Source organism: Fonsecaea multimorphosa, assembly GCF_000836435.1.
Source record: "Fonsecaea multimorphosa CBS 102226 unplaced genomic scaffold supercont1.8, whole genome shotgun sequence".
Lineage (NCBI taxonomy): Eukaryota > Fungi > Ascomycota > Eurotiomycetes > Chaetothyriales > Herpotrichiellaceae > Fonsecaea > Fonsecaea multimorphosa.
The window spans coordinates 240988-268874 of record NW_015971642.1 but is presented as its reverse complement, the minus strand read 5'-3'; the positions used below and the strand labels follow the sequence as shown (position 1 = coordinate 268874).

At 52.4% G+C, this 27887-nt stretch overlaps 11 protein-coding genes across 11 annotated transcripts; 6 read left to right on the top strand and 5 right to left on the bottom strand.

Annotated features, from left to right (window-relative positions):
* Positions 1–601: 601 nt before the first annotated feature.
* Positions 602–2683, top strand: Z520_04791 (uncharacterized protein; the record flags this gene model as incomplete). Its single annotated transcript, XM_016775295.1, has 3 exons — positions 602–723; positions 775–1172; positions 1239–2683. The coding sequence occupies 3 exons, from the start codon at positions 602–604 to the stop codon at positions 2681–2683; spliced, it is 1965 nt and encodes a 654-aa protein (XP_016633338.1).
* Positions 2684–2888: 205 nt separating this feature from the next.
* Z520_04790 (uncharacterized protein) lies at positions 2889–4735 on the bottom strand (the record flags this gene model as incomplete). Its single annotated transcript, XM_016775294.1, has 9 exons — positions 2889–3137; positions 3217–3400; positions 3454–3587; positions 3639–3682; positions 3731–3838; positions 4045–4117; positions 4174–4236; positions 4284–4453; positions 4558–4735. 9 exons carry the CDS (start codon positions 4733–4735, stop codon positions 2889–2891), a joined length of 1203 nt encoding a protein of 400 aa, XP_016633337.1.
* Positions 4736–6156: 1421 nt separating this feature from the next.
* Z520_04789 (uncharacterized protein) lies at positions 6157–6784 on the top strand (the record flags this gene model as incomplete). The annotated part of the gene is made up of 2 exons (XM_016775293.1): positions 6157–6494; positions 6553–6784. 2 exons carry the CDS (start codon positions 6157–6159, stop codon positions 6782–6784), a joined length of 570 nt encoding a protein of 189 aa, XP_016633336.1.
* A 431-nt stretch (positions 6785–7215) lies between these two features.
* On the top strand, positions 7216–9170 carry Z520_04788 (uncharacterized protein; the record flags this gene model as incomplete). The annotated part of the gene is made up of 2 exons (XM_016775292.1): positions 7216–8166; positions 8223–9170. 2 exons carry the CDS (start codon positions 7216–7218, stop codon positions 9168–9170), a joined length of 1899 nt encoding a protein of 632 aa, XP_016633335.1.
* Positions 9171–9248: 78 nt separating this feature from the next.
* On the bottom strand, positions 9249–11187 carry Z520_04787 (uncharacterized protein; the record flags this gene model as incomplete). The annotated part of the gene is made up of 2 exons (XM_016775291.1): positions 9249–10021; positions 10086–11187. 2 exons carry the CDS (start codon positions 11185–11187, stop codon positions 9249–9251), a joined length of 1875 nt encoding a protein of 624 aa, XP_016633334.1.
* Positions 11188–12169: 982 nt separating this feature from the next.
* Positions 12170–13958, bottom strand: Z520_04786 (uncharacterized protein; the record flags this gene model as incomplete). The annotated part of the gene is made up of 3 exons (XM_016775290.1): positions 12170–13277; positions 13331–13560; positions 13656–13958. The coding sequence occupies 3 exons, from the start codon at positions 13956–13958 to the stop codon at positions 12170–12172; spliced, it is 1641 nt and encodes a 546-aa protein (XP_016633333.1).
* Positions 13959–14691: 733 nt separating this feature from the next.
* Positions 14692–17003, top strand: Z520_04785 (uncharacterized protein; the record flags this gene model as incomplete). Its single annotated transcript, XM_016775289.1, has 2 exons — positions 14692–14790; positions 14853–17003. 2 exons carry the CDS (start codon positions 14692–14694, stop codon positions 17001–17003), a joined length of 2250 nt encoding a protein of 749 aa, XP_016633332.1.
* An 819-nt stretch (positions 17004–17822) lies between these two features.
* Positions 17823–18860, top strand: Z520_04784 (uncharacterized protein; the record flags this gene model as incomplete). Its single annotated transcript, XM_016775288.1, has 1 exon — positions 17823–18860. The coding sequence occupies one exon, from the start codon at positions 17823–17825 to the stop codon at positions 18858–18860; it is 1038 nt and encodes a 345-aa protein (XP_016633331.1).
* A 403-nt stretch (positions 18861–19263) lies between these two features.
* Positions 19264–20940, bottom strand: Z520_04783 (uncharacterized protein; the record flags this gene model as incomplete). Its single annotated transcript, XM_016775287.1, has 1 exon — positions 19264–20940. The coding sequence occupies one exon, from the start codon at positions 20938–20940 to the stop codon at positions 19264–19266; it is 1677 nt and encodes a 558-aa protein (XP_016633330.1).
* A 1709-nt stretch (positions 20941–22649) lies between these two features.
* On the bottom strand, positions 22650–23385 carry Z520_04782 (uncharacterized protein; the record flags this gene model as incomplete). Its single annotated transcript, XM_016775286.1, has 3 exons — positions 22650–22777; positions 22828–22908; positions 22962–23385. The coding sequence occupies 3 exons, from the start codon at positions 23383–23385 to the stop codon at positions 22650–22652; spliced, it is 633 nt and encodes a 210-aa protein (XP_016633329.1).
* Positions 23386–23996: 611 nt separating this feature from the next.
* Z520_04781 (uncharacterized protein) lies at positions 23997–27697 on the top strand (the record flags this gene model as incomplete). The annotated part of the gene is made up of 3 exons (XM_016775285.1): positions 23997–25871; positions 25920–27217; positions 27268–27697. 3 exons carry the CDS (start codon positions 23997–23999, stop codon positions 27695–27697), a joined length of 3603 nt encoding a protein of 1200 aa, XP_016633328.1.
* Between the last annotated feature and the right edge of the window lie 190 nt (positions 27698–27887).

Genomic DNA, 27887 nt, shown 5'->3' with positions numbered 1-27887 from the left:
GTCTTCAACGTCCGTGGAAAGCCTTTTCTGTCCTAAAAGGACATGCAGAACTTAGGAACAAAAATTTCTAAACCTCTGCAATTGTGGAACATTATCTACAACCTGCGCCGTACCCATATTCCTGATCTTCTCACTTGCTGCCAAATGACTAGGCGATGGATTGGGAGTCCATCTAATTGACCCATTCAGGGTATATTAATTACAGAGGACCTACAGGCAGATTAGTGCCAGCAGCTTGTAAAGCATAAAAAGCACTCACTCGCCTTTGCCATTGTGCTAACTTAGTTCTGTTTCCCAATATGGACAACTCTCCTTCCTAATAAGGAAGTTGAAAGTTGGCCGGCGCGGGGAAATCCTGAGAGGAGTGTGGAGCCCCGGTGCAAGACTGCCTTCTCCGAGGCCCGATACCCTCCTTGCCGGCCTGGGTCCGGTGCTGGCAGTGGAGCAGGGAGGCAGGGATTGCCGTCCAATGTCCAGGATGAGTACCGGCAGTCAATGGTTCTCATCCATAATTTGATATACAGAGGCACGGCACTCCCGGAGCATAGCCCACTGACTCCCTCTCCCTGAATCCCCTTGTACCTTATCCTAGATCCCAAAGATGGCTACATTTTCCTCCATACAAGCTCAAACAGCAGTGGGAAGCGGCTCAAGTCAGAAGCGAAAAGCTACAATGGTCGAGCCGGCTCCACGCAGGCGAACCCCTCAGGCGTGCTTGATCTGGTAAAGCATCGTTACTTGCTTCAGTCAGGCCGCAAGACTTACTTGAGTCAGCCGCAGGAGGAAGTCAAAGTGCGATGGTGTCCGGCCGTCATGCAGAAATTGCCGTCGACTCAACCGGAGCTGCGAATGGCCCGACCCTGAAGCAACCGGCGTAGACTCGGTGCTTGAAGAACTCTCAGAGATTCAGCATCGTATACTCTTGGATGCATTCTTCTCAACATCTCATTTGGAACCTGTGCGTTTGAGTATACACAAGCCTACCTTCGACGGCACCGGCTTCCAACACCATCCAGAATTCTTCCGTCTGGCGATTTGCACGCTTGCTGCCCTCTACCTGGACCATGACACGAGCGTCAAATACTTCGAAGGCGACTCGCCCTGGCAGATCTCTGAGAGATTGGCTCCGCGAGTCAGACAGCTGGCAAGAGATACATCTGATCAACCGACGGGTAAGGTTGATTGTATGGTTCTGCTTCAGGGTGTTAGATCCACTGATGTTTTTTTTTCTCTTTCAGTCAAAAACATCCAGGCAAACTTGATTCTTGCTCTGAGAGAGTTGGTGGCAAGAGCAGGATACAATTCGTATATCTATGCAGGTTTCGCCATTCGGATGGCTCACAGCCTCCGCTTCATGAAGGAGTATCATCATAGGCATCCACCACTAGAGCGGGAGATCCGCCGGAGATGTATGTGGAGTTGTGTCGTGGTAGATATCCTGATTTCCCTCACCCTTTGTCGGCCTACGTCGATCCAAACCCAGTGGACCTACATTCAGCTACCCTGTCCGGAAGCATCCTTCATGTTTGGAGAGGACTATCCAAGTCCGACGCTGGCCGAGTTCGTCCACAATCAACCCGACCATCCAGATCTTCTGCCATACTTTATCAAGGCAGTCGACATCTTGAACACTATGATGGAGCATGTCCGGGCCTGGGTCGTCCAAGATCAATCATTGGACCTTGGTAGCGAATATACTAACCCCTTCGACACCACCTTTGCGGATTGGATATCTCAACTGCCTGATCGCATGTCCTGGTCCAAACACAACCTCCGCGCATTCCGGCTCCTGGGCCAAGGCAATCTGTTTGTGACATTCCACATGGTGGTGTCTCACGCCTTTTGCCTGGTACCGCAGTTGTATCTTCCGTATACAGGAATGCAAACAGCTCCCTCTCCTGTGCCGTTGTCTGACCGTCAAATCACCGCTATCCGCAAATGTCTTCACCACGCTGATCGAATCACGGCCATAGTTAGCCTGCTTTTCCGAGGCGACGATGTGGCCAGGGAAATCCTTCGATCGCCGTTCACCAGCCTGGCCATGATGTGTGCAGCCACCATTCATATTTGGAGCGCACATTCCGAAGCGTGCGTCAAGGCTGCGACTCCGAACCCGACAGGTTCTGCCCAGTCCACACCTTCAACCCCTCCGAACCATCATCTACGGCTATTCGTCGAGGTCTTTCAGAGTTGGGAAAAGTCCTGGCCGCTTGCGCACGGCTGTCTCGAGACCATCAGCTTCCTCGAGCAGCTCTACAACGTGGCCTACCACGTCACGGCCGCCCCGCTCGAGGACGGAAACATGGTCACCGAGGCTGCCATCGACCTCGACCGGACGGCTGCCGTGGGCAGCGGGATCTATGACCCTCCGGCGGGGCCTTTTATGCTCTCACGCTGGACCCAGGTGCTCCTGGCGGTACAGTCTGAGCCACAGCCGGTCAAAAAAGAGCAGGCACGAGCTCAGCTCCGAGCCTTGTGCCGACACTTGCGGTTGAGGTCTATGCTGGGGCCTGTTTCCACGCAGGAAGATGATGGCGCTGAGGACGGCTACGAGTTTCTGTCACACTTTGACACTACAGAGCTCGAAGACTTGGGGGGTTTCGTCGGGTGCATGGATGGCTCTACTGATGCGGATGTGGATGAACATTCGCTTGTAGGTTACATCTCGTTCCTACATTCGTAACTCGTGTGCGGGTGGCACTAACACACCTTTACATTGTGAGAACGCAAATGAATATAGCACAGGCTATATGAACACCTCATGAGACAGAAGATATCAAGGAGTCCGTCATGTCAAATACATGCCAATTTCCAGTCGCTAGGGTGCTATGCTGTGGGATCAAAACAGCCGCCTTCTCTGGAATTGACAACAGGTTCCTGGCTCCATCTCACAATTCATCATGCTTCGGGAACAACTTTGCCACCGTCGCTTGGACCTCATAGGGCCAATACACAGAGTCGGCACCAGCCCACGGCGCAGGTAGATCAGTTCTCTTCTCGTATATCGCTGAGGAGGGGAGTTCACGCTCCAGCTGTCGTTTCGTGGCATCTACCTCATCCATCACTCTCATAAGGTTCTCTCCCATTACGGCCTTGATTTCACCATCTGTCCATCCACGATCAAGGAGTTCGACAATCTGCTCTTATTAGCTCGACTGCAAGACCTGTATAAAGCCACGACATGTATCGTATGCTGCAGGAGCTGGAGAGGCTTACCAGGTTTGGGTATTTGCTGGCATCTTCAAGCCCTTTCACTGTCGTGTACATGCCGTCGAAGTCAGAGGCTATTCCGACGTGATTCCTGCCAACGATACCTGCAATGTGTTCAATATGGTCTGCCACATGTGACACGTTCGCTGTGTCTATAGGTCCGATAAAGTGTGGGTAGAACACTGAAAGGCTGGCTATCGTGTTAGAATGTCCGGTCAAAAAAGATCAAAGCGCCAACGTTACATGATTCCGCGATTTTTGCCGGCCCCATCACCGATGAGTTGCAAGATATCATCTGGTACATTGCGAGGATGATCTAGGATCGCTCGTGCTCCGGCATGTGTCCATACGACAGGTGCTTTGGATATGGCAATGACCTAGTACGTTAGTTTCTTCTTCGCCCAATCGTGTTTGTTGTCGAGCAGTACCTCTTTCATTGTTGCGTCGGATGTATGTGCCAGGTCAACCATGACTGTACGGACCGTCAGCCATCCACAAAAGCCACAAACGTCCAACTCACCGCCAAGTCTGTTCAATTCCAAGACAAGTTGCCGTCCCAAGTCTGAAAGCCCGTTGCCAGGGTACGCTGGTCGCATGGGTCCACCTCCCCCATTTGAAGAAGCAAATGCTAAAGTAGTCGTCAGATGTGACAGTCAACAAATCGGGCCAGTGGCGCAGACCAGTGTGACAGACATGCGACAGCGTCACATAGCGAACGCCCAGCTCAGCGAAAAGCCGCATTGTGGAGAGCGAGTTGCCCAACATATGAGTGCTATTGCGGTATGAGCTAAGTTCGACAGAAGGCAGGGATTCTATCGACATGCCCTTCCAGACCTATCAATGAAGCAATTTTGCCGTTCTCAAACGCAGTCTTGATATCGGCTGATGAGTAGGCATATTTTAAGTGCTTAGCCTGAAGTTAGCATCCGTATACGAAAATGAACTTCAAGATTGGCCGCTTACATCTGGGTGCTGCTTGATCATGTTTTTAATCAGATCGAGGACTTCTAATGCATCTCGCAGGCTCTGTGCGTGTCAGCGTCTCACCTTGTCTCAAGTAACATGAAACCCACATCTGTCCTCCCGAGGAAATCCTTCCCCGGATCCAGACCCAAGGTGTCGGGACATGGGGCCCAAACGGTAAAAAAGGCACCACCCAGTCTGCCTTCCCTCATCCTAGGGATGTCGACATGCCCCGGGATCCGGGTTTCAAGTTCTGGAATGACGTCGAGGGGATTGCGACCTGTTTCAACCTTAGTTTTCATGCCAGCTCATCCGATGGGAACAAAGTCGACCAGACAGTCGCTGCGGAAAGGATAGCAATTCGTCGGCAATGGCAGCACTCACTGAGACTCCGTAGTACCTGAGGTAAGTCGACGTGGGTATCCAGCAAAGGCGATGCCTGCATGAGTCCTATAGCGTGGGCATAAAGATCGTCTTGCACAAGGAATGCAGAAACTCGTGATCCGTGAGATAGAAAGACGCTCCCAGAGGCTAGCAGGCCCAGAGGCGCCGGGAACTTCATGGTAGTGAAATCACCTTATTTTCAGAGTTGCTTGTCGGATGGAGGTCTTTGCCTCTACCACAAGCTCGCCATGGAGAGCTGTGGAAGATTGTTGGTGGTTATTAGGCCCCTGAAAACCGTCCAGGGAAGAAGTGGAGGACCAATTAGTAGCTGACTTCGAGATGCTTAAAGGATTGCTGTCACTCCATCGTCAAGGGAGTCCAACAACCAGCACAGAGGCAATGCGTACATGCCGAAGGCTCGATGTGCGCATACCACCATCTCTGGATAGCGCGGCAACAGTTTCGACCGGGAGGATAAGGTATGATCGGATATGCCCTAGGTTTGCAAGACATACGTGGTGGGTGATGGGCCCTTAAAGGAAAGTAGCTTGCGGGAAATCCGCATTCATCTCTCAACGTATCGCTTGTTTCATCGGGACCGGAATCTCTGTGCTTGCTTTGCCGAGACTGTAAGCCCGTAGACTAAAACGAAGCCCAGCATACATCACCTGGTTTGGTGCAGGGCTCCTAGTTCTCCAGGGTTCGTAAGAAATAAATTATGAAAGTTGGTCGATATACCACTCCTGAGACCAGAAAACATCTGACCGTCCTGTGGCTGCAGTGCTCCCGCAGCTCGTGCTATCTTGATCTCCTACTACCAATGCGCATCGATTCTGTCGACAATGACCGCCCGAACCTCAGCATCCAACTGCTCAACATTCTCTGGCAACTCCATCACACCACCCACCATCACCATCGCTTCGTGCTCTATTTCATTTCGGTATACGAGTTCCCTCCTTTGAGAAAAGCGTCTCACGCTGTATCCCAGTCTAACTTGAATAGTCCAGCTCTCCTTCCTATTTGGGATGGTTGACAGGGCATTCGAGTTTCACCATGTTACGATCCATGGCTGAACGCGGCAGCCTCAAACCCAAATCTCTACACAGTAATCGATATGGCCAGACTGTATCCGCATTTTCAAGCATTACGTTAGTCAATGATCGCCTTAACCCCATATTGACTCCATGCTAGATTTTGCGGAGACGCGCCACAGACTATACTTACTGGAAAAAGCGGAGGGAGTGACAGGAGCTATACTTTTCCGGCCATGTCGCCTGCCCACTTTGCCAACAGGATTCTCACCATGGCGAAGGTTGAGATGCGTCATCGTCAACTGTAGCAAGTCGATGAAGGAAGCCACCGCGGGCGGTGAAGACACATCGCTATTCCTGTTCGCACAGATAGCGTTAGGAAACGTAATTGCTTGTTTTATCATTGGATGCGGTCCCTCACCCCAGCTTGTTGGGGGGAATCATTGTCTCTGACAAGTCTCGCTGGATGGCCATCCTATATCTTCCGCAAATCCTGACCTAGCACAAGCCTACAAGCACTTTCCATCCCACAACTTACCTCGTCCTCGTCAGAGTAACCTCACTGACTATGGCTCCATCTATTGACACGGCGTTGCCAGCGGTAGCCTCTAAAATCGCCATCCCAGGTGCATCCGATCAACCTGTTGACCGTGTCAAGGACAATGAGCTCAAAGAACTCAAAATTGCCACCGACATGGGAGCACCAGATGTGTATGTCGACAATGAGAATGACACTTGTTGGTACCATTGGACAGGCACGATCTGGGTGAAACCACTCCGCTTCGACAACAGAAGTGGTACATATGTTATTGTTCTCAAGACAGATCCACGAGCAGAGCTCGGCAAGCACCGGCATCGAGGAGAAGTCAAGGCCTATACCGTCAGTGGAAGCTGGGGTTATTATGAGTACACGCAAGCTCCATTTCCCCTATCACAAACTCTCCCTGACATGAGATATACCCAGATATCCCTGGAAGGCCAAGGCTGGGGACTACATCACCGAAAACCCCGGCACGATCCATACGTTGTGGATGGGAAAAGGCGCTGAGGTTCTCTTCCACGTCATGGGATCGATCGAGTTTTTCCATGACGATAACAGCCTGAGAGAGATCATGGATGGCTTCAGCTTCTGGCGCATGTACGTTGAGCACTGTGAGAAGAGTGGGATCCAACCCAATGAGAAGTTGTGGTATTAGATTGAGACGCCACTCGGGCTTGAAAGGCCACCACTTGCCTGGGCACATGTTAGAGAGCCAATCTCTGGACTAGACAGAAATCACTATCAAGAATCTCAAGCTATGTGCTGGTCAGGGTCCCTGACTGATGACCTTGCTCGACAGACATATGTACAGCTTGAATTTGACGAGCTCGAGCTCCATCTCTGCTGGTATCACGTTGTTAAACCCTGTGGGCCTGTGAAGACCTAAGTTTAAATCAAGCCATGCCGAGGTCGATGCTCGAGTGTCGAGCTCAGTCGAGACCCCGCAACTTTCCTTCCGCTTTCGTCCTTATCGTTATCATGTACCCTCTCACGCCTCTTCAATGTAATGCCTTTCCTATCTTCCTGAAATAATATCTCGCCTTCGCCGTCGAAATATGGGATGATCGAGCATGTGTCATCTGCAAGATGGCCCAGAGCCCGACGTATTCCTCCTGCTTTGCCGCCTCAACCAAACATGCTCTTTCCTTTGTGTTCGGCCCCTCTACTAGTAGGGAGCCATTTGCTCTACATTCAAACCGAACAAATTCCTTGGGCCGTGCAGAGTCGGACTGCCACACATGCCAGTCCTTCAAGCGACATTGCGACCGGCAGAGGCCACGCTGCAGTATCTGTGCAACGTCTGGGAATAACTGCGGTGGGTACGTTCAGGCCTTGAACTGGCTGGGCGGCGTCGCCAGTCGTGGGAAACTCAGTCGAATGACATCTCCTGCACCTCGGATGGGAGATGCATCTAGGGAGAAAGACGAACATATCTCCCTCGCAGGCCCTGCAGACTTTGCCTTTGTCCAAGAAACTGGCGTCAAGCGAAGAAGGCTCAGCTTGCCGGCCCATCGTCCGAAGAGACTACGGAAACGCGAAGACTCCAAGCAACCAAGTCCGCGCAAACGACCGAGGGCATTTTCCGCAACCGGCAGTATCCTCAGTTTGTCTGAAACCAGTGCTGAACTTGCGCATTCCGAACCCGAATTGGTACTGTGCAATCCTCAGCTCGTCGCCACGAGCCCGCTCCTTGTCTGCGCCAATCCTCGCCTTGAGTTCCTGAATCTCCACCGGCTGTCACCCCAAATGTCCGAAGTTCTGGATTTCTATCGGTGGAGATTCTCTTTTGTGACTCTGACTTTCAAGGTCCAGATCAATCCCTGGCACATGTGTCTTCCAATGGCCTTTGACAACCCTTGCTTGATGGACGCAATCGTCGCTTTGAGTGGGCGGTATCGGGCTCATCTGTTGGACCAACCCGAGAGCTTGGAAGTAATGCATCTGAAGAACCGGGCCTTGAGCGCGTTCAGTTCTGTTCTGCACTCCGCCCATCCAGCGGCCCTGGTCGGCACGATCCTGACATTGATCGGTCTCGACGTAAGTGAAATCCACTTTTCTCTTTCTGCTTTCAGAGGCTTACTAAAGTCCAACAGTACGTCGACACCGCGTACTCGAATTGGCCAGTCCACTTCCGGGGCGCGTACAGCGTCATTCAGGCTGGAGGCGGCATCGAGATTGCGCAGTACAATCCACCTCTCCAGACTCAGATCGCTCAGCTTGCATGGTACGACACGACTAGCGCACTGATCTCAAGACGAAATCCAATCTTTCCTCGTAAATGGATTGAAGAGCTGATGGCTTGGCGGTCAATCTCGAGCTGGAACTTGCTCGCCCTAAACGGTTGTCCGGACGATTTATTCCTCCAAATCTACGACATTGCCGAAGCGGCTTCACGAAATGTCAAGGGCAGCGAAGCCGCAGCACTGGAACGGAATCTGTGGTCCGTCGTCTTGGATCCACGGGATGGGGGCATTGCTGCACTGTTTGATTGCTGGCGACTAGGTCTGCTCCTGTATTGTACGCGGGTTTTCGGCGTCAATGTTTGGAGTCCGGCCGAAGACACTCAGGAACGTCAAAGTGCTGGGTCCTCCTTCAGGCTAAGTTTGCCCGTGGGAGGAAGGCCGGCTGTCGAGCCGTCTCAGCTGCCTTCGACGTCCATCATGCGATGCAGATTTCTTGCTGAAGAGATCCTCTGGCTGGTGAGGGATATCCCTCCAGAGTCAAATCTGCAGAAGCAGTGTCTGATTCCGCTCATGTTTGCGGCGTGCGAGCTGGACGCCGATCCGGAACAATTGCCTTTCCGCATCATGGCCGAGAACTACTGTCGGCGATGGCGCAAATTGAGTGGACTGCCCCTATTCGACCACGCCCTTAGTCTCATGCAGGCTACCTGGACGCTGATGGAGGACACGGGGGATCCGCATGTATGGTGGGGAAACGTGTTCAGCGCATCCCGGCCTGCGCATTCGAATCTACAGATGCAGGAAGCCCACAACGCCGTGGATGAACTGGATCGTGGGCGGGAGTGGATGTTTGGTTGAGTCAAGCCATATATCTACCAACATGTACCAACATCTCCTGCCTTTGCTCAGCAGCATTTGAGCAGTTTCATCTATAGTTCAAAGCTTGGGTCCGGTCTTTGGACTGTCTTCGCTCCCTATTGCAGCGAGGACTTCGGCTGCACCCCGCTCGCCAGCACGCACAGCTCCCTCCATATACCCTTTCCACTCAATGGCAGTCTCGGTCCCTATGAAATGCAGATTGCCAAAAGGCCTGCGCAATGCGTTCCCCAATCGCGGCCATATACCGCCTGGGGCGGGCATTGGACAGGGCACGCCTTCGCTCCAAAGCTCGGTGAACCAGTTCTTCTCGATTGTCTCTATCGTGTTGTAGACCTTGCCACGATATTCCTCTCCCACCATATCGGCCAGTTGATCCTTCACCGCCTGCACCCGTCGAGATATCGGCAGTCGCATCCAATTCAGCGCATAGTCGCCGAAGATGAGACAGGAAATCACATACATGCCGTCTTGATCCGAGGAGACGTCGCGGGAGAATGTTACCGGTCCGTCCAGGTCGATGAAGGAGCCGTTCAAGCCCGCCTCGCGCCACCACGGCGCTGCGTAGATCAATATGCACTTACAGTATGGACCGAGATGGACCGAGTTGATATATTCCAGCTTGTCCGCAGGCAGCTGTGGAGAGAACTTAATGTGTCTATACAGTGGCGTCGGGATGGCGACCAGGACTTTACGGCACCGGAAGATCTCCCTCGTCATGGTCTCGACCAATGCACCATCGCTTGTCTGCGTGATTCGGTTGACAGGAGTGCTCAGTCGCACACTGTTGGGCTTGAGATCCGCCGCAAGCCGCTTTGAAATGGTCTGGTTTCCTGTCGTACACGGTCATCAGCTACCATCTTTGCATGAGAAACGACGACTCTCTCTCTCTCTCACCTCGTCGATTGGTCATGTACTGGGCTCCGTCAGGTCCGTCGCTCAGCAAGCTTTGGACACCACCAGCACTCTTGATATAGTCGAGCATATAGACCAACCCGATCTGGTCAGGTTCGGTGCCAGTCAGAGCTCTGATCCAGGCTTTCCAGAAGTTGAAAGCATATCCGCCCTCGTCTGCACCTTTGCTGCGGAAATACTCTCCCAGCGATATATCCTCAACATGGGTGTTGACCGTGGAGTCATGCAGGTCGATCGACTTACAATCTTCGTCAAGCTCGTTGGCAATCTTCGTCCAGAGTTCACGTTGTCTTGCTTCGACAGGCGGCAGGCCCGGCCATGCTGTCCTGTGTATCTGACTCGATTTATTGCTTCTAAACACTTCATCCCCCTTGACCCGCTGAACGATCGGCTCGAAGCCAAACTTCTTGAACAGCGCATACATTTTGGGTTGTGTTTGATCGTTGATCCAGGCACCTCCCAGATCCAATACACCAGGGCCGCTCTGCACCTTTGTCGTGAATGTTTTGCCTCCTACTCTATCTTTGGCTTCAAGAACAATGCACGACAGTCCGGCATTTTGCACGTCAGTAGCAGCTTGCATGCCACTCAGACCAGCGCCAACCACTATAACGTCGACCTCGGTGATGGTTTGGAAAGGCCTAACAATAGCATCGGCGACCGGGGCAGATCGGGGCCTCGTCGCTGCCACGCATTGAATCTCGATCTTCAACCCAGGGGCTGCGAGCGCCGGTACAGGTATCACTGCAGCGGGAGGGGCGAATAGGCCCTTTTCATCGGTGAGAAACTCTTGGAAAAGGTCCCAAATCAGCCTCACAGCGCCGTCGTCGACAATATACGTGGTCAGGGAGACTATGTCCCGGATGGTAGCGCCGGACTCTGCGAGGCAGACTTTGAGGTTTGCAAAGGCTAGACGAGCCTGTGCTGCAAAGTCCGCGGGCATCGTGCCATCTTTGTTGAAGCCGACCTGACCTGCAATATGGATGTATCGAGAGCCGGGCTCAACCGAAGCCGTGTGCGAATAAATGAAAGGTGTCGGATCAGAGAGACCCTTCGGGTTGTGAATACGGATATGGTTCGCCATATCAGGTGTCAACCATTCACGAGTGACTGCTTATACAAACTAACATCTCGTGTCTATGTTTTTATATGTTGTGAGCCAAACTCATCAGGGGGATTAGAGTATCAGCGACGGCGAAGACCGTGGCTCAAATTCCCGACGCGGGGCGAGTACTTCAAGACTCTTTTCCTTAAGGCTAGGCCCGGCTCGAAGAGGCAGGTGGGCGAGCTCAAATAGTAGAGATCAAGGATGTGCTATTGAGCATCTATCGAGCATCACGACAGCGACTGGGACCACTATCGCTACTCTCGATTCGTATTCGTCCGCTGAGTAATTACACATGGCCAGAGAAAGACTGCAGAGAATGCATCAATGTGGAAGGAGAGTTTACCATTTCTGGGTAGTACAAACGTCTTGCCGAACTCTAGCGTGCCATGTTCTGCATGGATCTTTGGGCCATGAGTGACCTAGCCTTGCTATTGCAGGATCTCATTACTACATTGTCTGAAGTCTACTCGAGGTTGTCCTTGAAAGGATATGACCCGGACAAAGGCCTCTATGACCAATATCTACCGAAAAGCGGATATTATGATGAGCTTGATACGCACCGTTCCCGGGTTGTGCCCAAGACAAAGATTTGGGGAATTGGACACCTAGGTAGTTAGCTGAGGCAACAGAAGCGGGGCTCGGGCGGGACGTTGAGAATGATAGACAGCATTTTGTAGCAGGATACAACAGGCACTCGTTCAGGGAAAAGAATTTCTGAAATTAAACTCGAAAGATGTCGCCATAAGTCAAGACCCAGACACCTCACCAGCCAAAGTACCCGACAATACGTGTTCGTTCTCCCCATATAGGATACTATTGACAATAGAACTCCAACATACGCACGAGGCTCGGTCTTGTTCCATGCTCCCCATTTCCAAGTAACTTCCCTGATAGGATTACCCTGGTAGAGGTAGATTTGAGGGCTAAATCTGCACGGAAGCGCGCAATTCGGCCCAGTTCAATGCTCGACCTTTATGACCAATGTGCTGACATACTCCCAATACTTTCTCGCCGACCACTTGCGCAGAGCCTTTCCGTAGACAACAAACACCAAGAATGTCAATGTGGTGCCCAACGAGAGCATGGCCACAGCGACAAAAGTCTTGGTCAGCCCTTGCGCCGCGAGCCATGGGGTGATTCCATACGACATTCCGAACCCCATCGTGTTGCGGATGACGATGACCAAGATGAGCGTTTCCCCCGCGATTTCCTTGAAGCAGTCGATGTCGTAGGCTAAGGATGTCGATCCACCCGCGACAACTCCAAACTCGACCATGCCGACGCCGATGATCAAGCCCATGAAGTGAATCCCATTTGCAGCACCAACACCCCAGAGAATAAAGCCAACAGCTCCAATGATGCCGGAGACCAGAAGTACCCAGAGGCGATGCTCAGGCTCACGTACGCCACCGTTGCGACGGGCGAGATAGAGGGCCGCTTTGTCCCCGGCATAACCGGCCCACAGAGCACCGAGAACGGCGCCCACAAACAGAGAGAGAAAGGCCAAGCCGACCGATGTTGGTGAAAAGTAGTACGGTGCCCCACTTAAGATCAGACTCATTGTCGCGTTGCACACGTTGTACCAAGACAGCGAGACGCCGTACAGAAACCCCGCCCAATCGACGGACGGAAAATGGAAAAAGATGAGCAGAGGTCGATACATCATGATGAACATCTGCCTGACGGATGGACGACCCGGAACATTCCGAAAGAGCGCCAGTTTCTGTAGATAAGTCCGAGGAGGCACATATGTGTGTGCTTCCCGACTGGTTGAAGAGACGACCTGGCCCTGTACAAGTCTGGGGGCTTTCTCATCAATCTCTGTGGGTTGTACTGATGGCTCCCGGACAGGTTCATTGTCCTTAATTGCCTCTCCTTCGTCCAGGCCCTCTATGGTCTCCCGGAAATACATTGTTTCTTCGAGGCCAAAGAAGATGATAACGGTGGTGACGGCAAGCACGATGGTACCAAACCATATGGCAGATTTCCACCCCAGTGCGTCTGTGATGAATCCGGCGAAGAAGGGCGCTAGAGCGTTGCCTCCGAATACGAACAAAGCATAGAGGCTATCCAGACACTGTGAGAAGATGCACAGAAAGGTATTAAGCCGAAAGCTTACCCGATGTAAAGACCACGATCGTGAGCAAAGAAGAGATCTGGTACCGAGACCTCAGGCAGAGATTCGGCCGGAGCGACAATGATGCCAATTAGGATTCTGTGCGCCCACCATTCTCCTGCCGAGTGGGAGTACGCTGTCCACACCATGGGCCCGATTGCAAGAAGGCTGCTGAGAATATAAACACCTCGACGACCGAAGACCAAAGCAATAGGTTGCCAGACGAGGCATCCCTGAAGATTGTCAGCCTAAGGATCTTGTACCGTTGTAAACAGAGGCAGAGTTGAAAGCGCCGTGCCAGAGGAGTTGAATTTCAGGGATACCATACCCAGCCTAAGAAGAGGAACATCAAGCCGGTTCCCGTGTTGAGGTCGGCGACGGATATACCGGTCTCTTCAGAGATGTTTGTGAGCACAGAGTACTGCACAGCAGTGGCAATGGCAACTCCGAAGATGTACGTGTACACCATCCAGATGTTCAATTGCTTCCTCCAAGGTTTCCAGTTAAGCGGATCTTCCGGATCGGCGCTAGGACGAGGATTGAGAACAATATCATGGTTGTGAGTTGTATGATGCAGAGTATCGATCAGATGGATCGTCCCTGGCACCACGTCCGGGACTGCTGTTGCCATAGTGAAGATGTACTGTATGAAATTTCAAAGAGGGTGGAAAATGCAAGGTCATCGGATTTGCTCTCTGGAAGACTGAGCTCACCTTTATACTTGCTCAAGACATACATGTTCACAGTAGTGGGTGTAAGTCGTGGACGAAGACAGGTTGTCCTGGCTTGGAAGCATATCAGGGTCGGAGGGCACCTTTCCCAGTCTGTTTATCTAACCTTCCATTTCAGTTACGACGATAGTGTCCCAGCTTTGCCCCGCTACTCTCGAGTTGAAGATGTGCCAGTGGCTGGCGACGAACTCTAGAACCGAGAACCTGACGATCGAAGGTGAGCCGAGAAGAAAGGGCAAGCTCCAATAAGATTTCGATGAAAGCTTGTTTGCTAGAGCATATTGTACTTTGCTGATAAGGCTCGCAGAGGTGCGGGCCAGGACTCGTCGTTCCCGAAGAGGAAGCCGAGTTCGACGAAAAGGGAAATCCACACGCATACAATACCTAGGTATGTGGTATTACCCATTGCCCAGACTCTCGGCGGTTGACTCATGATAACTGTCTGTTGGTGCCGAAGAAAGCATCTGTATGAGGCTGACAGCATTTCGAGAGTGGAAAAAGACCTATATAATTGGGTGACCTTGAGAAACGGCGACTCTGCATCTTCAGTCTTTCGACGCAAGCAGTAGTGCCACAGGCTCATCACCATAGTTTGGCAGTTCCACTACATCAGAGAAAGATACCGGCGCCTAGATGTCAACAATCGATGTGGCCCCTGCAGGCTACCCTGCTGAAATCATTGGCTACGCGGAACCCTGGATTGTAAGCCCAGGTGATGCGGTCGAAATCAAGGTATGCCCACTGCGATAACCATACTTGAGAGAGTATCAATCATATCGTTGACTGAGATGTAGATATCGTGCACGGAGCCGAATTACAAATATCGGACGGTGCGAATCATTCAAGGAGTCAATCTTGAACATTCACCCAAGGAGCAGAAGGAGATCCTGTCACAGTGTCCCGCTGGGACTGGCACTGGGAGGTTTCAGCTTGCTCGACCAGGCTCTTATGCATTGGTAAAGAACTGGTTTCCTTCTTCTACCAGAAATATCCAGGGTCTCGATATTTCCTTCTACTTCCAGCCTTGGTTGCCTGAAGCCGGCCACTACCAGACGCTCTTGTCGTCACTTGAGATCAGCGACAAGAAGGGCTTCGCACTGGTGATAAACGAAAAAGGGAGCGCAGAATTCTGGTCTGGAAACGGTCGCGAAATTGAGACCATCAATACCAATTTTAAGCCCCAGAGGAAAAGGTGGTCGAAAGTGAACATTTCCTGGTGCGGGACCGATCTCACCATCTCTATTGAGCCTCTGTCGCTGTTCGCTGCTTCATCAGGAGATCCTCTCACCTTCTCGCATAAGTTGACGGATCCAATCGCCATCTCACACACCAGTGAGTTGCTTTTCGCCGCAAGTAATGCAGACGATGCGACAAAAGGGTGGCGTCGAGCCACCAACTTCTTCAACGGCCGTCTCGATAGCCCCTGCATTCGCACTATGGGCCAGACCCCTATAACCTTGGTGAAGTTCGACTTCTCGCGTGCCATGTCAACTGATACTATAGTGGACGTTTCCGGCAATGGGCGCAACGGTAATTTGGTAAATGCTCCTACCAGGGCTGTCAAGGGCCATGACTGGGATGGGACCGAGAATGATTGGACCAAAGCTCAGTACGGCTACGGCGCGATCCATTTTCATGAAGACGATCTCGATGACGCGGCGTGGCAGACTGATATACGGATCACGATCCCAGCAGATGCTCGCTCTGGGGCTTATGCAGTCGAAGTCGAGTCCGACAAGGCATCAGACAGCATCCCTTTCTTCGTCCGGCCAAACAAAAAGGCATGGGCGGAGCGGGAGGGTAAGGTGGCGTTCGTCATCTCGACATTCACTTATCTGGCGTATGCCAACGAGCAATTATGGAACAGGAAGCGCATCTCCTCAATCGATGTAGGGCCCGGCTTCGATATCAACGATATCACCATCACGGAAGACTTTGAGAAGATGAGACGGCGAACCGACTTGGGCTTATCGAACTATGATGTGCACAATGACGGATCTGGAGTGGTCTATTCTTCGGCTAAGCGACCTATTCTCAACATGAGGCCAAACTATGTCATGTGGGCCTGGAAGAGGCCTCGCGAATTCAGCGCAGATACCATGATGATAGGGTTTCTGGAGCGAGAGGGCATACCTTATGAGATTGTAACGGACCATGATCTCCATGAGCAAGGCGTTGCAGCTATTCAAGGCTTCAACACTGTCATTACAGGAAGCCACCCTGAGTACCCGAGCGTCCACTCTTACAATGCCTATACAGTATATGCTAAGCAAGGCGGCAACCTTGTCTACCTGGGGGGAAATGGTTTCTACTGGGTCACTTCTACAGATATCGCCACCCGGCCGCATCGAATGGAAATTCGCCGTGGGGACCAGGGTGCCCGATCGTACGAAGTTGATGGCGGCGAACGAATCCATAGCCTGGATGGTCAACAGGGAAGCTTATGGAGATCGCGAGGTCGAGCATGCAATGTGCTCTTTGCCATTGGATTCGCGGGCGAAGGTGCCGCGCCAGGTGTCCCTTACGCAAGGTCCCAATTGAGCAAGACGGATGACAGCGTGGCCTGGATCTTTGAAAATATCGGCAAAGACGAGATCCTTGGAGAGTATGGTCTTGGTGGGGGAGCCAGTGGTGACGAGATGGACCGCTTCGATGTCAGGAATGGAAGTCCAGAGACTGCAAAGGTGCTTGCATCTAGCACTGGTCATCCTGATGAGTTTGGCATTGTGCCTGAAGACGCACCCTTTCCTATCACCAATACACTGGGCACGCAGAACCCTCTCATCCGATCGGACCTCACGTACTACATCAACTGCGGTGGAGGAGGTGTTTTCTCGATGGGTAGCATCAATTGGTGCTGCTCACTCGGATGGGACGACTATAAGAATAACATTGCAACATTGACTGGGAACGTGATTAAGGGATTCTTGAAAGGACGGCGATAGATGGAGTAGCTAGATGATCTACACAATGGTAGCCTGTCAGCTCTACCGGTGGTACAAGTTCTCAAAGACTTCATACGATTACTGCTTCGGCTGCTATGACATTTGACTGAGCCAAATGTCTTCAACTCGTGATTGAGGCTTGATATACTCCGAAGAAACAAATACCCAATTCGTGATGCTTCGACATGGTTGTCCGATCAGACAATCAAATCACATGCCGCCTGGCAAAGTTCATAAGAGTGATCTCAGTGTCCACCATAAGAGCAATAATACTTTTTCTAAGAAGATCAAACTCCTTGTCGATACGAGGAATGCGCTTCAAAGGCGAGCGAGGTGAGGGCAACGGTGAGCGGGAGGGTGAAGGTGATAAAAGCGGCCGGTTGTTGTTTTGCCAAGCCCCAGACCGCTTTCTCGACCGGGCGAGCTGGACTCCCGGACTGCGTACTCGTAGTATATCAACCTCTCCAGTTCTGACTCTGACTCTCTATTCCTTGTCCTCCTCCCTCTTACCCATCGACTGCGGAATGAGAAAGCGTTGCACTTCCATCTGTCCTAGCCATGATGGAAGCGACGCACGCTCGCCGCCCTCTGTGGCAGAGCGGCTTTGGGCCACTTGATACCTCACCCTCCTCCTGCTTGATACTTGTCCTGGATAACCCCAATGTCGGGGTCTCAACCTCTTGAGACCATTGAAGTGATAGCAGCACCATCGCTGCTCTTTGTATGCCCTAGTTCGCATATATACAATTCAACTTCCACAGCACCTTGTACGTTGTCCCCTACCACTCTCCTCCGAGCATTGGCTGACAGCATAGAATCATGGCAATACAACACCTCGCCCCAGAACTTCTCATCCGCATTTTTGAGTCCCTCTCCTCCGTCTCAGACATCATCAGCCTGTCTCTCACCTGTCGCTATTTCTACGAAATCCTCCCCAAATCACAAAAGCTGGCACTCTTCTTCAGCACAATAGATGAAACAGACGGCCCAGTCGAAGATATTATACAACTCTTGACCCAGAACAACAATCAAATGCTGCACATCCGGCGGACTCCGCCTCTGTCCTTTGCCTTGCTCTCGCAAGTCACTGCCGTTGCTCGCGTGGCACAGCGCTACGTCGACCTATTCCCCGGATTCAAGTGGCTAGAGACGGAGAGCGTTAACCGACGCATGTTGGATCGCCACGAAGCTCGCCGACTGCGCCGCGCGGTCTACAGGCTATGGAGCTACGCAAAAGCATTTCATCAATTTCCTTATCGCAATGCCCGCACCGACGCAACAGCCACCGCGGAACGACTGCAGCTGCTGCGCACGTGGTCGAACGACGAACTGTTTGAGCTGGAAGATTTCCGCGGTTTGCTCGAACAATTGCTCGCCACCGAAATCTGTCCCACCGATGGAGACGTATACTCGCGGATTCCCGACGATGCACAAAAGTTCCATCTGTCGCTGCAGTATCCTTACCTTCGCCCCGTGTCATCCACTCCGCAAGCATACCATGATCTTTTCCACAGTTCTCGCAACGCTGACAACCATGATTTACACAAACCGACAGTCCAGGAACTTCGGATCAGGCACATGCAAGGATGGGGCAGCGACCTGCAGAACTTCTACTTGATCCAGTCGTTCTTGAAATTTTCACCCGCGCAGATCCTGTGGCTGTTCGACAACGCGGTGTGCCGCGCGGACGTGGAACGGTTCATCGAGCAACAGACCCACGATCCGTGCTTCTTCGAGAGTGGATCCGTGTTTTTCCAAGACTGGGTTACGGTGTTGCATACGCGAGGCGTGGATGTGCAACAGGCGCGCGAAGCCATCTGGCAGGAGAAGGCGGGAGTAGTGATTACCGCAATATAAGCTGCAGTAGGAGTGCTTGGGAGAGGAAAGTAGAAGTGGAAATAAATGTCCGCAATTCACTAAGGTTGATGATGTCTGGCATAGGCAAGCGACTGTTCACAGTACCAGTAAGAAGAATCAATCTTTCGATTTGACTGGAAAAGGTTCTCCAGTTTTGCAAAGTGCATGTAAAGCACCACTCCCTTTGGTGTAAGAAGTCAATAGAGTTCTTTCCAAGACTTCTCCTGCACAACGAGACTGAAGCAACTCCCTTGCATGTGCCCTTTTAAAGTCCATCTTGTGCCATGTTTAGACCGGCCGGGCCATATCGAAGCTGTGCACACCGCCTTCTGCTGGCGAACAACCGTCATATATACAGCGATATTTTCGGATTGCTGCCAATGCCACCCCTCCGTGATTGCCATCAGAGCCTGGCCCGACCGGCCTGTTCCGGAGACGAGAACTCAAACCCAGGATATCCCTCGTCGATTTCCTTCTGGCAGCGATCAAAGTACGGACCCACGCCGCCGAACCAGAACAACGGCCTCACCGTCTTGCCCTCTTTATTCGCCCCGATGTACCACGAGCGTGTGTCCTTCGCGCCCTGAGCGAGGACGGTGGCGTTGAAGGCGGCGTCGACCTGGTCGCTCCAGTTCTTGGCATAGTCCTCCTTGGTGTCGATCCGCCCATAGCCGTTCGACCGCATGAAGGAGACGGTCTTGCCGATCCAGTCCACGGTGTTGTCGATGATGATGGGGATGTTGGCAAACGGCGCCTGTGGGCCCGACACCATGAACAGGTTGGGGAAGCCAGGGGCGGTGATGCCGTACGCGGTCGCCATGTCCTTGTTCAACTGCTCCGCGAGCTGCTGGTGCTGGCTGCCGCGAAGATCGATCTGCGCGAGTGTCCCGGTGATGGCATCGAAGCCAACAGCGAAGATGATCATGTCAAATTCAAACTCCTTCTTACCGGTGCGCAGACCGTTTGGAGTGATCTCTTGGATCGGATCGTGACTGACATCGACCAGCTGCACATTGTCTCGGTTAAAGGCTTCGTAGTAGAAATGGCCAAGAGGAGGCCGCTTCGACAGAATGGTGTAATGCGGGCAAAGCAACTCTGCAGTTTCCTTGTCTTTGACAATCGATCGGATCTTGTTGCGCACGAACTCGGCGGCCATTTCATTGCATTTGGCGTTGGTCAGCATGTCGGCAAAGGTCTCGAATATGAAGCGAAATCCACCAATTTCCCAGCCGAACTCCAGCACCTTTTGGATGTCTGCCTCGGTCTCTAGGTCGGTGGACTTGAGGGTCGCGTCGACAAAGTCCATCCCAAAAGCTTGAGCCCTGGCTCGTGACACCACCTTTTCATATTCACGTCTCAGCGCGACCTGCTGGTCCTCGGTGAGTGGATAATTCCGTGCCGGGAGGACATAGTTCGGCGTGCGTTGGAAGACGGTGAGGGTTTTGGCGTTGTGCGCGACAATGGGAATAACCTGGACAGCGGTGGCGCCGGTTCCCACGACCGCCACACGCTTGCCCGCGAAGTCAACTTTGTGCTTGGGCCAGAGCCCCGTTTGGTACCATTCGCCTTGGAAGGATTCGAGGCCGGGGAAAGGCGGCTTCAGCGGAGTAGCAAGAGGTCCTGTCGCGGTAACCAAGAAGGTGCAAGTGTACGTGTCGCCTTTTGACGTTGTGACCTTCCACACATTCTTCGAGTCATCCCAGTGTGCCGCTGTCACTCTGGTGTTGAATTCAATCTTCTTGCGGAGACCGAGGTGGTCAGTGACCCGGTTGAGATAGACTTCCACTTCTGGCTGAGTGGGAAAGCGCTCCTTCCAGTCCCAGTCCAGTCCCAGCTCTTCTAGAAAGGTGATGATGTACACCCAGCTTTCGCTGTCTGTTCTGGCCCCGGGATATCTGTTCCAGTACCACGTGCCGCCGACTCCGGTTCCTGCTTCGAATGCTTTGGCGGATAGACCCTGTTTGCCTAACTCGTGCAGCATCCGGATGCCACCAAAGCCAGCACCGACGACTAAGGCATCGTAATCGACTCCCGCGCCGCCACCCATCGTCTCAGAGGTAGTCGGATTTGTTGCTGCCATGATCCCCTGTTCTGCAGCAAAAGTATGTACCAGATAGGCCTCGAAGACTGGTGTTCAGTTACTGCATATAATCGCAGAATGTGGAGACTAAACCCCCTTTATCCTCGCCCTTGAGAGCATTCGAATTTATCTGGTCTATCCAGCTGGCCTCATAACCGAGGCTCAATCCGCTTTTGCGGAGTAATCCCCATCGTCCGGGATGGAAGGTTTCTGTTGCTTCGTACAGCCTTGCCCCCAGCGGGTTCATCCTGCTCCACTTCCCCGCACTGATCGCCCCTGGAGATTGGTGGCACCCATTGGACACTGTGGGTTTCTCAACAGTAACGTGCAAGAACAAGAGTAAGATGCAAGGTCGTAGGAGAAAGACAGACGATGCTTGTCAGCGAGCCTGCCGGAATGAGTTGCACGATACAATTAGGTCTCATCCTGACAATGAAGGGCTATCAGAGGAGGACAGACCGATGTTGCAAAGCCTCGGTCAAGGGGGGCTTCGGCCAATGATCTCCGCAACGCGTCTTTCGAACTCCATCTGGTTCGGGGCTGGAGAAGTCTACCGGAGGAGGTACGAGATAGCTGTAAGCTACGCACGTATGATGTGCCTGAAGGGCAAGTCAGTGGGGAATGATAGCTATGCGTCTGATATCATCCGCTCCGAGCTTGGCGCGCTCAGCCTTGCTTTTTCTTGGCAAAGCCTGCGCGATTCCGCTCCTCCTACTAGTAGCGGAAGGCAGTCAGTAAACAGATTGGGAGAATGATAGGCTCAAGTGATCTCTCTCAATGCTCTGAAACGGTGCTAGGCTCCGTAGATCTCAAGGTTACAGCGCGTGTCTGTGCTACAGGGATGGATGACCCAAGGCAGAAGCCCAACGTATCGGGCCCAATGCCCCGTGAAGCCGTCAACGCCGGTATGGGCTGAGCTGACATGCTGACGCAACACAGGTTTGTCACGCGGGGATTGGACTTGTCCGGATCAAACATCATCATGCATGAAAGAGCCTGTGCCGGCAGCAGGCGCTGTGTCGAGTTTGTTTGAAAAAGGAGTCTCGATGGCATTTCGCTGTCAACCTCTGGAGGACGGAAGACCACGCCCAGAGTGCGCTCATGCGAGAGGTCCACAGGGTTCGTCCCGTGTGTCCAATACGGCGAGGCGAGTGTGTGACGGATCTGAGGACCCAAGCGAGTGAGCCGGGTCGACGGCTCCCGAGCATGATATGAGATGTGCGGCACGCGGTCACTTCTTTCCCAATTCGCGACCACGAGAAGGAAAGGACTAGAATAATGTGTCTGCGTTGCTAATCCTCACAGAAGAAGCTTGTATGGGGTTACGGATACTGGCAACCTTGAAAGGCTGCTGGGTCATAACTCAGCATTCCGGTCCCCCTTGTGGCTACGTGTAGTTTGCTCTAATGTAAAATGACCATTGATGTTTACACGTCAAGCGGAAGAGTCCTTCCTCTGCAGTACCTTGTATCATCCTGCGACATGCCACTCCCTGTGAAACACGAAGAGTCCGAACGGAAACCTTGAGAGGCAGTCGTCGATTTCAGAACAGAGCAAAAATGCATCTGTCTCGTGTGACCAAAACCACCGTAACCCGCCGACGAACCGTATGATTCATGATCACATTCAATACATCGTCAATCAGGTCATGCACAAGTATGAGAACGCCATGCTCCTGACACAATCACTGATGTTTCGTGCTGCGCAACCTAACAGCACTTGTTGCCCTTGGCATCGGGTGCCCCAGAGGGAGTCATGTCAATCTTCACACCGCCTGTTGGTGCCTGGGCTGCATCGCCACTGTCGAGGGCCTTACTCGAGACGATCCGGTAGATTTCTTCCCAAGTATTAGCACTCGTCATCAAAAGCCTCGCTACCAGGACTCACCTGTCAGGATGTTCTGAAATGCCAGTTCGACGTTGCTTGCATCCAGAGCTGAGGTCTCAATAAATGAGAGATTGTTTTCACCTGCGCCTGGGTCAGCTCGATGAACCTAGCGGAGGAACCATTGGGGCACCGACTGGCAAATTGTTTGGCTTCTTCTGTAGGAACAGCGCGTAGATGCCGCAGATCACTCTTGTTTCCGACCAGCATGATAACAATATTGGCATCCGCATGATCCCGCAGCTCTTTCAACCACCTTGTAACGTTGTCGTAGGTTTGATGCTTGCTGATATCGTAGACGAGGAGGGCACCGACTGCTCCTCGGTAGTAGGCAGACGTGATGGCACGATATCTCTCCTGCCCCGCGGTGTCCCAAATCTGTGCCTTGATCGTCTTGGTATCAACTTGGATGGATCGGGTTGCGAATTCAACACCGATGGTAGATTTGGAATCTAGATTGAATTCGTTGCGAGTAAAGCGACTCAACAAGTTCGACTTGCCGACGCCTGAGTCTCCGATCAAAACGACCTTGAAGAGAAAGTCGTACTCGTCGTTCGCCATGATCAAGGAGGTTTAAGGCGAACCTCGATCACACACCGGAAGATGAAGTGCGATAAAATACACAACTCGGGCCTGATCAGCACGAAACTGACGAACTGGCAGGCGATGGAGAGTCTGGTATCAGCGTCGGAAAGGTGCGAGTTTCCAATTCTCTTGGAAATGGTGTTATGAAGGCCCACTCGGAAGTTGGGATGATTCAAGTTGCTCGGGAGGACAATCGCTAGGGCGCAGCCTGGGAACTATCTTGGCACTCACGTGATCAGGCATTGAACCTCACCTCGATGTCGCAGTGCGATCAGTCCACGATTTGACGTCGCGTCGCACACTCTTAATGGAATCTGAAAGGGCCACTGATATGTGTGTTGCCTTTGAAGAGCCATGATGAAGGAGACAAACCGTCAAGTTGCATCCCTAAAAAATGTTTGCTGTGGCGCAAGCTGTGAGTAGCAACTCCCGACTACTCAGTTTCTCATTCGCATCGTTGAGGCCAGAATCTTGTCTACACTGAATGCTGGGGATTGTCACCCTTTGGCCGATGACAGGCTTCAACCCCAGAAATTGTTCAGGTTTCCTTGCTGTTCGTCCTTCAACCTCGTGGACTGAAGGGCAATATGTCCGACTCCGACAGCGACAACTCCACAGCAGAGGAGCCAGAGTACGAAGTTGAGAGGGTTCTCTATCAGTCTGAACGCAATGGCAAACCTATCTATCTCGTCAAGTGGGTGGGTTATGGTGATGAGCAATGTACTTGGGAGCCTGCCGAAAGCTTTTTAACAGAGGCAACTCTGACAGACTGGGAGCGACAGCGCGATGCTCATGATTATCTGGACGAGGAAGAGCTTGCAATGGTACAAGCGCGAATGAACGATTTCCAAGCATCAGAAGCGCGGAAAGAAGCGCGGGCAAAGCGTCGCGAGGCGTTGAAACGAATGTCTCGGCAGGCTTCGAATCGGTCGTCTAGTCGTACGCCAAAATCCGAGTCACCAGATTCTCTGTCCACGACGAAGCGACCACGGCGATCTTCACCACCCGTAATCCAACCGAAAGCCAAGCGGCCACGGTTATCTGGCTCACCGACTGTGAAGGAGGAACCTTCGGAAGCCCCCGGAGTGCTAGACGCGGTTCCTGCAGAGCGGCCACGTCCACCAAATCCCATGCTGGCCAAAACAGGCTCCGCCCAGGTGAAATCGATGCAAGTCCGTGCAAAGCCGCCTCCCATTACGACAACGAATCCAGAAAAGCACTACACACCTTCCGCTCCACTACCGTTGGCGCAAAACGACATTGTTCCCCACCCACTCCCTGCGGCGGAGCATGGAGGAGCAAATAGTCAGACCAATACAGGACCCCAGCAAAGTAAAACTAGTGCGATGCCGATGCTCAGACCCAAACAGAAAACGCACTCTGGCCCGAACACCTCGGCCGTTACAAAACAGACAGGGAATGTTCCTTCTGCATCGATAGCAACAAATGCAGAAGATGCCAAAGCAGGGAAGAGGTTCAGAAGTTTGAGACAGAAGAATCAGGCTGTAAAACTAGCAGGTCGAGAACCCGCACCAGACATATCAAAACTGGATCTAAGAGAACCAGACGCTTGGTCTGTGTCCGGAAGCATAGAGCCCGCATCCAAAATTCAAGATGCTACTCCAAAACATGGACCCGAGGGCTCTCCCCTTTTTGTTCCGGAAGACAATGAGACGGAGCTGCTTCATGTCGACAATCAGCAGACGCTGGAAGAATACTCTAAGCGTCCCAATCAGAGCATACATGGCGATTCACCACTGCTGGCCATGGGGTCATTGCCAAGCATCCCGACAGCGCCCTCTGCGCCAGAGGATCCAGCTGCAAACCAGGACTCATCGAAGAGTCCTCGCAGAAACTCCTTGACCGAGAGGCGACCTTCAAGCGTCAGGGCCAAGTCTCGCGATTCGATACCGTCCGCGGCAGCAGGTGTTCCAGCTGCAAATGAGGGCCCAACAAAGAGTCCTCGCAGAAACTCCTTGACCGAGAGGCGACCTTCAACTATTAGAGCCAAGTCCCGCGATTCGATGCCGTCCGCGGCACCAATAACCCCATACGCTGAGAGACGGCCACCCGTCTCCCGCCCACGCTCGAACAGTGCAAATGTTCTCCCAGCGCCGAGGGATGATTATGCTGTCCTCTGTTCAACGGCCGTGGACATATCAGCTGTTCAGTCACGGCCTGTAGATGGTTCCCTCAAACTTAGTTCGTCCAAAGACTCGATGACTTCAAGATTTGACCGAATGACTGCGAGGACCACAAGTCTCGGACAGAAAATTAATCTTGATGTTTTTCTACGATTTCAAGACCACGATGTAGGTATTGTGACATTGGTTGACTTACCGGGGTGGTTGGCTGGCAAACTTCGAGGCACCGCAAAAGACATCGGCAGACATATTCCGACAATTGAGTTCAAACACAAGTGGGTTATGAACGCACAGCAATACTCTAGATTTTCTTTAGACGTAAGTTGAAATCTTGTCTTATGAAATTTGCCTTACTGATGAGCGAAGCTACACTGGCAGCAGCACGGAACGTTCTCAGTCCAGGCTCAAGGTGACAAGCGGCGAGCAATAGAAGATCTATGCAAATATCTGGAAGAGAATGACTTGGCTGCAGTCTGGGAATATCCTCAAACCCGGAATAGTCTCGTCCTGATTCTGCACTCAAGTCGAGCTCCTGGATGGGGAGATTCGGGGGAAGAGGCGGTTAACGAATCTGAAAACGCTTTGAAGTTTGTTGTCCGCAATAAGCTACCTGGGATCTATCTGGAAAATGATCGAGACGACCTACCCTCGGCCAGCGAACAAGATACAGGATTGCCAATAACTGCGACTCAATCCACACGGCCTCCACTTCGAACCTCCATAACATGGCATGCAGGCGCGTGGCGGCAGAACCCAGTCGAACTACCAGCATTAACAACAACATCACCAATGTTGGCAAACTTGGGTACGGATTCGGTGCGCTCCCATGTCCAGAGCCCAGTCGAACTATCAGCATCAAAAACGACGACACCGACAACAACGTTGGCAAAGACGGGCACGGGCTTGGTGGGCTCTCATGTGCAGAGCTCAGTCGAATCTCCCATATCAGCACCAAGGGCAGCAACAACAACGGCAGATGAAGGTGCAAGTTCAGCGCAGGATGGTGCGTCAATCGGTAAAACATCCCCATCTGGACGACCGACGGATGACCCGACTGCCAAACCACCTGCGATAGAGCGATTGGCGTTCCCCGTCAGTTTCGACGAGTTGTTTGGTAAGGGGGATAGATTACAACGCAGGCCACGGGTATTTATATGCTTTGGGAAGACTCACCCAGCCGAAGCTCGAGCAGTGAAAGAATGGCTGCATACGCATTTGAACCCGCGTCAGGTGTTCATTGATTCGGAGACGGACGACTGGGACGAGTTTCGAGAAGCTCTCACCACCAAGGCTGCCGCTATACTATTTCACGAGGAGCACAAAGCATACTGCGATCTCCCCCATTTCTACAAAGTGCTCCGGTCTGGATATATCTTCTGCTACGAGCTCCCCTTCTCATCCCCGCCCCCATCCCGCCAGCTAAAAGATCCCAGACTTGACCAGCGAAGTCCTTGGCCGAGACTCTTTCCGCGGGGGATGGTCTTGTGCATCACAGAAGACACTGTTATTCGTCATCCGCAAGAGACGTCGTGGGTATTGGAGTGGTTCCTGCTGCGAATACGATTGGACCCGAGAATGCCATCTTGGAGGCTGGCACTTTTCCCTGACATCACTTCCTGGCTCTTGCGGAGGCTGAAGGAAAGCCGTGATGGAACACCAGACGAGTAAGTTTTCGCCTCCTATCAATCATGTCCAATTGCTTAGCCTCCGTTAGGTACGTCAAGATCGTTAAAGCCATCAATCAACTAAACCTGCTGTCCTTGGAAGCGTCATGGAACATGAACAAAAGTCGTGCTATTTTGAACCCTGATGAATTCGCCCACGCCCGGCCCTGGGACCAGAGCTCCGATTTGATCCAGTCGCCCTCAGCATTGCCAGTCTTTGGCGATTGGAACAGTGCGGACTTTGATGACAAGGCTGTCAAAGCACGGGACAAGACATTAGTTGAATGGTTCGTCGGGTGGACGGCGGCGAATGCGCATCTCTATCGGAGATTCTTTGTTCTAGATTCCACCCACAGCAATGAAACAGAACCCCATTCGTGGCACGTTTGCTTCCGAGAAGCCACGTCGTTCGTGGAAGACGAGAAGAAGAAGAACGAGGAAGAGGTGAAGCGGGGAGAAAAGGGTGAGAACCGGGCTTGAAGTTCGCGCCGCCGAGTTCCGGGCTTCGTGATACATAGGCGGGCATCTCGTCCTTTGATCCAACAAGGGGAGCAGCTCTGAAATGTACGAGGTATTTCGATTCTGTCCGGTGGGGAATGGGGACATCATCTCCGGTCCAACAGAAACATGGTAGTGGCCTTGAATGTACGAGGTATTTGGATTCTTATGC